Below are 12184 nucleotides of genomic sequence, written 5' to 3' on the forward strand. Positions count from 1 at the left end.
ACACTGGGCAAACAGGAAATGAAATTCAAATTTTCCTGGGGCTTTTCCTGTCTACCTGGCCAGTGCATGCGAGTTCAGATTGCTGTCCAGAGCGGTCACAATGGTGCACTCTGGGACAGCTCCCGGAGGCCAATACCATCGAATTGCGGCCACACTAACCCTAATTCGAATTGACAAAATCGATTTTGGCGCTACTCCGCTCGTCGGGGTGGAGTACAGAAATCGATTTTAAGAGCCCTTTATTTCGAAATAAATGGCTCTGCTGTGTGGATGGGTGCAGGGTTAATTCGATTTAACGCTGCTAAATCCGAATTAAAGTCATAGTGTAGACCAGGCCTTAGAAAAGTTAGATGCCTGCAAGTCACCAGGGCCTGATGAAATGCATCCTAGAATACTCAAGGAGCTAATAGAGGAGGTATCTGAGCCTCTAGCTATTATCTTTGGAAAATCATGGGAGATGGGAGAGATTCCAGAAGACTGGAAAAGGGCAAATATAGTGCCCATCTATAAAAAGGGAAATAAAAACAACCCAGGAAACTACAGACCAGTTAGTTTAACTTCTGTGCCAGTGAAGATAATGGAGCAAGTAATTAAGGAAATCATCTGCAAACACTTGGAAGGTGGTAAGGTGATAGGGAACAGCCAGCATGGATTTGTAAAGAACAAATCATGTCAAACCAATCTGATAGCTTTCTTCGATAGGATAATGAGTCTTGTGGATAAGGGAGAAGCTGTGGATGTGGTATACCTAGACTTTAGTAAGGCATTTGATACGGTCTCGCATGATATTCTTATCGATAAACTAGGCAAATACAATTTAGATGGGGCTACTATAAGCTGGGTGCATAACTGGCTGGATAACCATACTCAGAGAGTTGTTATTAATGGTTCCCAATCCTGCTGGAAAGGCATAATGAGTGGGGTTCCGCAGGGGTCTGTTTTGGGACTGGCTCTGTTCAATATCTTCATTAACGACTTAGATATTGGCATAGAAAGTACGCTTATTAAGTTTGCGGATAATACCAAATTGGGAGGGATTGGGAGGACAGGGTCATAATTCAAAATGATCTGGACAAATTGGAGAAATGGTCTGAGTTAAACAGGATGAAGTTTAACAAAGACAAATGCAAAGTGCTCCACTTAGGAAGAAAAAAATCAGTTTCACACATACAGAATGGGAAGAGACTGTCTAGGAAGGAGTACGGCAGAAAGGGATCTAGGGGTTATAGTGGACCACAAGCTAAATATGAGTCAACAGTGTGATGCTGTTGCAAAAAAAGCAAACATGATTCTGGGATGTATTAACAGGTGTGTTGTGAGCAAGACACGAGAAGTCATTCTTCCGCTCTACTCTGCTCTGGTTAGGCCTCAGCTGGAGTATTGCGTCCAGTTCTGGGCACCGCATTTCAAGAAAGATGTGGAGAAATTGGAAAGGGTCCAGAGAAGAGCAACAAGAATGATTAAAGGTCTTGAGAACATGACCTATGAAGGAAGGCTGAAAGAATTGGGTTTGTTTAGTTTGGAAAAGAGAAGACTGAGAGGGGACATGATAGCAGTTTTCAGGTATCTAAAAGGGTGTCATAAGGAGGAGGGAGAAAACTTGTTCACCTTAGCCTCTAAGGATAGAACAAGAAGCAATGGGCTTAAACTGCAGCAAGGGAGGTCTAGGTTGGACATTAGGAAAAAGTTCCTAACTATCAGGGTGGTTAAACACTGGAATAAATTGCCTAGGGAGGTTGTGGAATCTCCATCTCTGGAGATATTTAAGAGTAGGTTAGATAAATGTCTATCGGGGATGGTCTAGACAGTATTTGGTCCTGCCATGCGGGCAGGGGACTGGACTCGATGACCTCTCGAGGTCCCTTCCAGTCCTAGAATCTATGAATCTATAAAATCCGGAAATGGTTACAAGAAAAAGATAAGACATCTACTAATGCCTAACTTAACAAACTATATCAGATTCAAGCAGAGTTTCTCACCACGTTTTCAGCAGTCTTACTGTCCAAACCCTGTAGGTCAGGACCCCTCCCTCCAGAGTCCAACAAACGCTTCCTTTGTTGCCTCAAGTGTCATGAAGGCGATAGGTAGGGAGAGAGAAAGGGGTGCCTTGGGATATTAGTCCCATCCTTTTATAATTTCAGTCCCTTTCCTGAAAAAAACATTTCCAGTTGGGCACTAGGAGACAAAGAGTTTGTGTGGAAGGATGTTCCTTGCTGGCTTTTTTGTCACATGTTTGAGCTTCCTTTATTTCCCTTCCTGCTTGATGACTCTGTTTACTGCTTAAATGTGGCTCTCTGTTCGTTACCCTGCTAGATACTAAAATCAAGGACGAAACAGAGACACTGGATCTATGGCTTATTACAACAATCTGTAACCCATTAACCCCCTCTTTTTGTCCTATGACTGCAGAGGTTTTAATAGGCAACTCTATCTTGAATGGTCCCCTTACAATATGTGCTAACTACTTATGCTAAACTGTCTGTTCAACGTAGCATTTTGCTGTGATGCTGGGAGCACTTTTCCCAGACCTGAAGAAAAGCTCTGTATAAACTCGAAAGCGTCTCTCTCTCACACCATCAGAAGTTGGTTCAATAAAAGATATTACCTCACCCACCTTGTCTCGCTAATATCCTGGGACCAACACGGCTACAGCAGCATTGCATTCAGGTCAACATTTCATTTCTAAGCAATGTGCTTCCAAGCCTGAGCAGTCCTGTGAAGAGAGGGACTGAACACTAGTTCTGATCCCTTGTGTAGCAAAGCAACAGCCTTTCATTAAATTGATAGGTATGCTCTTCAGTATTTCATTAAATCTCTCCAAAGGTATTTTAGCTATAGACATATTGGGCTAAATTCTTTCCTCCAGTTACACCCAGGCTGCCCCATCAAAATGGATGGAGTTGGCCCACGTGTAACTGACAGGAAAATTTGGCCTATTGCATATAGAATAGATTTTATGCCATATCATTTCATTTAAAAAAATAAAATTATTGTTGGAATTGCTTTGTGTAGTCCTTTATCTAATTCTTTGCCATGCTTTCCTAACTGAAAGCTCAACAACATAAATATAAGAAATATGCAGCATTATTTTTAAGCAAACAGTGACCTTTTTTGAATGTACACAAGACATATCTGTCATAAACTGATGCTATCTTTGTGGTATTCCATTATTGATGAGTTATGTGCTGCATAAAAATCTTTTTTAAGGCATTTTTATGTTGACTCTATGAGCATTTCAAATTTTCTCAGTAGTCAAATATCCAGTAATTCTTAGAAACAAACAACATGAAGATACGGGGTAGTATTGTTTTATACATTTATTTAAAATCAACGTTTCCCATTCTTATTTAAAACCTAATGCAAAAAAGGAGCTTGAAAAACTGATTATCAGTTACTTTTGTTTATGGTCAGTAGAAAATAGTCTGCAGGAAGTTAGATCTGTATCATTTACATCTGTTAAAGGGAATATAATTTGTAATGGCCTAAAATGAAAAGGCAATGACTTCTTACCTAAAAATAAAATAATGGCTAAAGGCAGGTCTATCTTTATGTAAAAAAAAAGTGTGATAGGAAGGAGGGAAGGAATTCCATTACTGTTGACACAGGCTTTTGACTCAGAAAAGTTATAAATAACATCTCTATAAATTATTGATGAAACAGATTTCTTCAGTACCAGTAGAAGTTAGGACCATTTAGAACTTGTGCATTGCAGTTTGCTGTAGTTATAGCTAGACAGCCATTTGCAGAAAGCTGTGTACTTGCGCTAACCATCTGCTGTTGGCTTCAGTTTCACAAATCTGTCTGTCTGAATACACAATTTTAAACAATAATGTTCACTGTGAATTTTGCTATTATTTTGGTGCTCCAGTATATTAAGAGTTGATCTTTACTTGTGCTTCTAAAATATCTTTTGTTTCTTCAGAGAAGACTAATATTAAACTATTATACATCAGTGAGGAGAAGCCCGTTACTATTTTTCTCATGTTACTATAATCAAATTGGTTTAGGGAATGTTTAATCTGATTAATGATGTTTTGGTTCTGTTATCTATTGGCTTTGTATATATTTTCATTTGGAATTTTTTGTCATGAAATAAAACCTGAGACAACTGCCGAAATAGTGGACACACCAGTATTCTCAATTCAGACATATAACAGTAAACAATTTAACATTTAAAGAACCCTTAACTCTGCCTGGTGTAGTTAGTCGTTGGCTGAGTGTTTGTTCCTGATGTATGCTGTCCCAGCTCTGTGCAGATAGCTGACACAGCAGACCTCGATTGATCTGCCCAAAAAGACCACAAGACTTGGTATAGTTGCGAAGGCACCCAGCCAGGTTTATTGTCAATGAAGCATGGTCCTAGCTGCCTGGATCAATGTCTACAGTTACACTAGCACATGTATGCCTGGTGCAATGGACTCAGCTCAGTGAATGGCAGGACTTTCCATTCTCCCCTCAGCTGGCCAAAGACATTCCCTCTGAGACCAAATGAGGCAGTCATTGCGGCTCCCCAGTTAGGCCCAGTAATATAATAGCAGCAGCTGTTCACTACCATTTTACTGCCTCTTTGTATTCTGTTCACCTTTTTTAAGGTTCTCTTCACAATCATAAGGGCTCTAGACTTATTTTTTCAGTTAAAACTTACATTCTGCAGAAATTGATGGCCTGGGTCGCACTAACCCAAGGAAGCTCCATGCTTGCCTAAGGCAAGTGAATGAATTTGCAAGTCTGGTTTGAAGTAAGGCTCTCAGGCAGAACATTTAAGAAGCAGCACATATTTGGCCCATATAGCAGAAATACACAGAGTCTCTGATGATAAAGAATAAGGACTGCTGATTTGACTACACCAGACTGTGACTGTGACCAGAAAGAACATTAGTAAACTGGATGATACTGTGTAATTTCCAGTGGGCTGCTGGAAATCCATTAGAAGGCAACCTAAAACACATAAATGTCAGACTATTAAAAATTACATAAAAACGAATGTAGAATTATATTAGTATCTCCATTGCTTTAAAATGTATATCTAACAGGTGTCTAAGCAAACTAGGCACAATATGCATGCTATTAATTATACTTCTCGTTACAGATTGCTAAAATAGAAAATATCAATCATTTGGGTGAACTCAGAGTGTTAAATCTTGCCAGAAACCTTTTAAGCTATGTAGAAAATCTTAATGGACTGGATTCACTGACAGAACTTAACCTTCGTCATAATCAAATCACCTCCATGGTAAGTGATAAAACTCAATTGATATTTGTTGTCCTCCCCCCACAATTATAATTATACTAATTAAAGTGCTAAAAGTGAGAAAATCTTGAAGCTATATAATTCTGGTGCATAGATTGAGTAGGTATCTAAAAATATAGTAAACAATATACTAACTAAATTTAAACCCTAAATTTAAAAATCATGGCTATTGATGGTATAAAGTGCTTTTTTAGTAGTAGCCTTTCTTTTTTTTAATATGACAGTTAGAGAAAGTCAGTATGATCTTAAAAGAAAACTAAAAATACTATTTTAAACTTTGCTGTTTCACTTAACATTAACCAATGCTTTCAAAAAGAAAAGGCCATCAGTGTCCAACATTTTGTCAGTGAGAAAGTACCTGAGCAATAAAGATCTGTTTCTACAAAAGATATTTTCAATTTCTTACTACATAACCTTAATATAAAGCAGTTGTAACATTCTCATAATACAATAATAAGAGCACATTGCATAAAAGAATGCTGTTTTGCTAAATACCTAGAACAATGTTTTCCCCTGCTTGGAAAGAAACAAATGGAACATGACAACAAAGGAGAGAGGTGAATATATGCAGTGAGTCTTGTTCCAATTTCTTCTTTATTAGAGCTCTTGCCTTGAGCTGTGTCTTAGATCATGTCAACTAATCTGACCACTGGTATATGATTTTCTGACAAAAGTGAACTGTCAGTTTTGCTGAATAGAAAATGGAGGCCTCAGCTCCTATTTCCAGTTTTGTTTGCTTGTTTTTTTTTTTTTTTTTATTTTCCTCATAATAATAGCAAAGTCCGCTCTTAGTCTATGTGGCTGAGCTGAGATTTGAGGAAATGAGCAGTTTGGTCCTTTTAAATTCAATCTCTTTTATAACATGTGCAGCCAGCAGAATTCTGTATACATCTCTCTGGTCAGATATGACATGCAAATAGAACTTCCTCCTTGGGAGTGATGGAGCTTTCCCTGTAGGAATGTTGACTGCTTTTTTCCCAAGTAGATAGGATCGTCTTTTACAAGTAGATTGCAACTCTTAGTGCACTTAGGGCTTTTTTTTTGTTTTTTTGTTTGTTTTTGTTTGTTTTTTTTAAGTAGGTCTGAGTTACCTCAGGTACTGCTATGAATCTGGGAATTTAGTCATTGACTTAGCGATGCCAAGATTTTGCTCAGCATTTTTTTGTGAGTTTTTGATTATGTATTTGTTTTCTATCATTCAGTGAAGGATATTAAAAACAAATCCCTAAGTCGACAGTAACAAAAATGTTGATTGTGTAATCAAAATTTCCTTTGTCATACTACTGCTCAGCTTCATGCTTAGTCCGTGCTCTCTTTCCCTCAGGAATATTTTCTTGAATCTCCTGGATGTCTAACTGTTCATGTAGTATGCCAAATTATCCACTATTGTTTTTGTTCCTTGAAACAATGAGAACATGGAAATAATGATTGACTAGTGTATGGTAGATATTTTTGTTTCTTTAAATTATACCCAGACAGTTAATATTCTAAATTTTTAAGAATTAGCATGTTTGGGCTACAATATCTGTGATATCCGTTCTTGGTCCCAATCTACTTTGGCTTGGTTAAAGAAAAAATATCCTCATGCTCAGTTCAGGCAAGTCTTGGATCATTTTAATTTTAGTAAAAATGCTTTCTCTTTGGCCTGTTTTAATTCAAAGGTATTAGAAATTGTGTTCTAGGAGGTGTTGACTATTTAATGAATGCAGTATATTATTTTTATATTTTTTACTGTAACCTTCTGTCACAGGGTGACTGGCACTTTTAATGGGAGATGGGGCCAGTCTACCTGTGCCATAATTAATTAGCTGCTTCCCAACCTGAGGGGGTGAGATTATAGGGGTCAGATGATAGCTTAATGGACACCTGGGCCTCTGCAGGAATATAGGCCTAAACTGGGCCTGGTTGAACTGTGTTTTTTTTTAAATTGAGTTTGAATGTTAGCATAAGTGATAGGACTAAAAGCATGTGACCAAAAAAGAATGAGATCACGGGAAAGAAGAGCTTGTTTGTATTAAACTTCTTGTGACCCTTGAAATACCAGCATTATCTTATTTAACGTTTGGGATGAGGTAATAGAAATAAAGAAAACTTGCTTAATTGGGTACCAGGTGCAGTAAATAATTGGTTATATATGGGTTGTTTAAAAAGAAATGCTTAGTTCAGTTATTGGGAAGAAATATGGCAAAATAAAATAAGAAGAAAACCTTGAGAAAGGGGGCCCAGCCATTAGTCTTGTCTTGACTGGGGAAAAAGGACAGGATACAGTCTTAAAACTACTTCCTCTGGCTTTGGCTAAGGTCTGATAACCAGCAGTAATATCACTTGTTTATTATAGTGTATAAAAAACAAGGTTTTTGGGAGTTTCTTTGTCTCCCATCATGCTGTGACTCCAGAGGGGTATGTTTTGGCCAATACTTATAACTGGATTGATACTAGGACAGGGGTTCTCAAAATTCATTGCACCGTGACCCACTGCTGCCAACAAAGTTACTACATGCCCTCCCCCTGGGATCTGGAGTCTGAGTCCTGCCGCCCTGGGTGGAGGGAGAGGAGTCCGGAGCCCAAGTTCTGCCACCCCAAGTTGGAAGAGAAGGGGCCGCAGCCCAAGCCCCACTGCCTGGGTGAGGGTGGAGCTCAGGCCTCAGCTTCAACCCTGGGTCCCAGCAAATCTAATGCTGGCTCTGGCTACTCCACTTTGGGGTCCCGACCCACAGTTTGAGAACCGCTGTACTAGGATGTTGGGTATAAGTTTGTGTATGCGTATATTTATATTTTGGGTGTAATCAACACCAAATGGCCTTTGGTCTAATAAAGGAATGCTTTTGTGTAAACTGAGTTGTGGTAAACCTTAGTAAATTATTAGGGAAATTTATTTCCAATAGCCTCATAAGAGGGCTGAGAGATCTATTTTGGTGTGGAACCCAGGGAGTGGGTATGCTTTTGTGGAAGGCCCTGAGCCAGGGTCTGCAGGAAGTTTGCTATCCCAGGGGAACCAGCCTGAGGCCCAGTGCTCCATACCGGAGCAGGGAAGGATGGAAGGAATGGAGCCCAGCAAGAGCTGAGAATGTACTCCAGGGGAACCAGCCTGGGGGTGGAGTGCTCTATTCCAGAGCCAGAAAGACTCTCAAAGGTAACCCAATGAGGGGATGGGTACAGGACCCAGAAGGCTGGTTGAAGAGGAACCACTGAAGGACAGAACAACTTTTTTGTTTGTTGGGACTTGATTAATTGGAGTTTTGCTACCCCAGAAGGGGATAAGTTTGTTTATGACTTGGCTGGAGGGCTAACTGAACTGACCGATTTGTATGTGGAGTTCTTGGGGACTCTGAAGATATGTCTATGCTGCAACATAAGCTCATGCCTGAGCCCAGACTCATGCCTAACCCCCTTGTGTCTACACTGCAATTGTGCTAATCTAGGGTTTGGACCCAGGGTCCCAGGACTCTACAGCACTGGAAGGTCCAAGCTTGAGTTAAGCTGGGACCCAGGGTGTGAGCCCTGTTACTTTGCAGTGTAGGCGCAACCCCACTTGACTCAGGTCCCAGTAGTCAGATGGAAGTATCCCACAACTCCATGTGACAACTATCCAAACATCTGCAATCCACTCTATTATTTTTTGAAAGAAATATTTCTTAAATATTGTTAGTTAGTCCCTTTTGGATTTCTTGTGCAGCTTTATTTTTAAGGACAGTTTGGATTTTCTTTACCAGTGATAGCACAGAATAATTCTTGGTTTTGTTCCTTACAGTTGAATCATGCTATAGGACTAAAATTGTAGAATTATCACTTAATTTTGGTACTAAAATGGATTAGCTTTCTTGTGCATAGGTTGTATTTTGATAGTGCCATTGGTGGCAATACCTAATATAACTTGACAGAGTAATTATGGAATAAAGATATGTCATAACTTTGTTGTAACTTCAAACCTTAGATAAACTTAAACAGCTGTATTGCTAACCCCAATATTTCAGAAATCATGTCGGGCACCCAAACACATGAGATTGTCTTCAAATATATTATTTTAAAAATATTTTTTTTAAATTTCTTTTCTTTGCCATCTCATTTTTGAGCCTTTAGTAGTGTTCTTCTCAAGCTTTATCTCTGATGCCATGAGGGCTTAGAAACGTACTGTTCTTGAAAGCTGAGACTCTCACTGGCCAAAGTGTGGCCGTGTGCTCAACTTGAGGGCCTTTGTCTGTCTGTTTGAAAACTGCATCTGACATCTGATCGGTTCCAAAAGTTTAGTCTGAGCTGTATCCCTAGCTGGACCCCTTGCCCTGCTCTAGCCAACCCCCTCCCCCCAGCTGGGCTCTTGTCCCTGCAGATGGGCCTCTTGGCCTCCTCCCCTTCCCTGTCCCACTCCCAGTGGACCCCTCAACAAATCAAGTTGTGTATCTTTCCACAAGGGCTCCTGCTCTATGACTCTAATAGATAAATCCCATAGAGCCAATGCCTGAATGAGCTAAATTCATGAAACAGAACTTCAGTTACTCTGTGATTTCCTTATAGTACTTAGGGTAAACTTACACCCATGTTTGTGATGCTTGCAAGCTACCCCATGATAGGGTTGCCAATTTTGGTTGGACATATTCCCGGAGGTTTCATCACATGACATAATCTTTAATTAAAGATTAATCTTTAATTTCTGGAGACTCAAGGAGAGTCCTGGAGGGTTGGCAACCCTAGAGGGAGAAGCAAACAATTGTGGCTGTGGCAAACTGCTACCCAAAGAAAATTCCTTCACATCCCACAGTAGTGTGATCAGCTAGACACTGAGGATTTGAGTAAGAATCACCGTACACACAACCTCTTAATATCTAGCCTTTAGGTGTATTTTTGCCCTGTTCTTTCCCTATGTCAACTATAATCACAACTAGAAGTCATGGAGACTAAATCTGATGGAGGGTGGGAATATGGGCCTAGCTACTGGAAAAATACAAATTGCCTGCCCCTGCACCAGTCTCCAAGCACTTGGACTGGGTGTGTTCATATCCACAAGCTGCAAGTTGGAGAATGGGTTTTTACAGGGTAGGGAGATGCACCTAATGGCATAAATGAGTGTGTGGATGGGTAATGACAAACCGCAATCCCTAGTAAATGTGGATTTGTATTTTTCGAATACAGCTTGCTCTTACTTGCTTTATTAATATGTTGAATTAGATACTATTTCAAGTATTCTAAAAGGTTTATAGTAGCATGTAAAACCACAAGTAACAATTTTACACTGTTAAAATACATAGATTTTGGAAGACTGGACTCCAGAGTCCATCTATATGTTGTTTTTAGTGCATATGGTGTAGATTTTTATATAATTTAAAAGATAGTGAGTTGGCTGATAGGAGAGAATCCTTACTTAAATCTTTCACTGACAGTACAGCCACTGCAATTTGGAAGCTAATTTATGAGTTTGCACTTTGAAGCTTTCGTGCAGAATGGTCACAAAATCAAATTTTTATTTATGCAGTTTGATTACAGTATGCCTTCCCTGAAGCTTAAACGCTGAGGCAAGCACCTTGGCTCCTTTCCTGAAAGCCTTTTAAAAAAGGTTAGCAGCAGTCTCATTCTCTTTAACGCTATTTACCTTGCAAGTGGTGCAGCTTGTTCTGCAGAGTAGATATATCTGCACTGAAGCACTCCCTTGGAGTCTGCACCAGAGAGGAATGGAGCTGCATGTTCAACAGAAATCAATGTTGCAGCAAGGTTACAGAAAATAGAAATGTGTATATTTCATCATCAGGACAAGTAGAGAGGTTCAAAAGATGTTCTCTTTCAGCTGCTGAATTTATGCTTCTCTTTCTTTCTAGAAAGATGTGGATACTTTGCCCTGCCTCCAGCATCTGTTTCTCAGCTTTAACAATATATCAAGGTAAGGGGGCTAGCAGTTTGCTTCTTATCGGTAACTTAAGTATAATATTGTAGCTGTATTCAGTTAAAATTGGAATACTTTGCAGGTGGTTAAATTTTTCTAATATGGCAGATTGAATAAGAAATATACAATGTCTGGATTATACAAAATGTGTGAATCCGAAGTTCTCTAAACCCTCATCCTTTAAATGTACAGTATATTTATGAAAATTCTACTGTTCTGTTTAAAGATGACCATACAGTTTATAGTTATGAAAATAGAAAATAGGATTGTAAATACTGTATAATTTTAGTGTTAATTTAAGTATCTGTTTAACAGTATATAAGTTACATTTATGTTTACATTCATCACTGTATACATTCATTTCAACATAAAATATTGAATGAAAATCTGTTTAATCAATGTGACTAGATTATTCTTAATTTGTATTGCTTTCTGAACATCTTTTGTTACCTAAGGCTGCAATCTGTATTCATTATTGTGTCACTCTTTCAAACCGGGCCATCAGAACATAGTAACTTGGCTTTCTCAGTAAGACTTCTGTTGTTTTAAGAACTGATGAACATGTTTCATTATAAATGTATAGAAACGTTTGTCATCTACATCTGTCTTCTCATTGTATTTTCAAATGTTACCAGATTCTGTATTTATAGACATCCCAAAATTAAAAAAAAAACTTGATTTTTAAAAGTACTGCATGCACTCTTTTCCTTAGAAAGCAACTTATGGTTGCTCATATATCTTCATCATAGATTTCTCCATAGCTCTATATTTAACAGCATCAAATGATTTTATTAGAGACCTAGAAAAAAGGTACTGCATTCCTTTATTGCTGGAAAGACCAGGATGTTTTTGCTGTACTTATTCTCTTTGTAGAGATGAAACATAGGAATGATTTATGTTATAATTATCATAAATTTTTATTATACTAGTAAATTAGAGTATTTTATACAGACCTGCATTTTATTCCTTGCAAAGGCGTCCAACTTACTTGTTTATGAGCCTTATGTTCTTAATGCAGTGATGCAGCATTTACCCCTAAAATTACTGGGTATTAAAAAAAA

General features: G+C 38.6%; 1 protein-coding gene across 1 annotated transcript in view; it reads left to right on the forward strand.

Moving 5' to 3' along the window:
* Window positions 1-12184, forward strand: part of LRRC49 (leucine rich repeat containing 49) — a 132154-nt gene that overhangs the window by 32345 nt on the left and 87625 nt on the right. The window contains exons 8-9 of the mRNA XM_065412155.1: window positions 5090-5233; window positions 11059-11120. Of these exons, the coding sequence (XP_065268227.1) occupies window positions 5090-5233; window positions 11059-11120 (206 nt within the window). The remainder of the gene's footprint in view (window positions 1-5089; window positions 5234-11058; window positions 11121-12184) is intronic.

Source organism: Emys orbicularis, chromosome 10 (assembly GCF_028017835.1).
Source record: "Emys orbicularis isolate rEmyOrb1 chromosome 10, rEmyOrb1.hap1, whole genome shotgun sequence".
Lineage (NCBI taxonomy): Eukaryota > Metazoa > Chordata > Testudines > Emydidae > Emys > Emys orbicularis.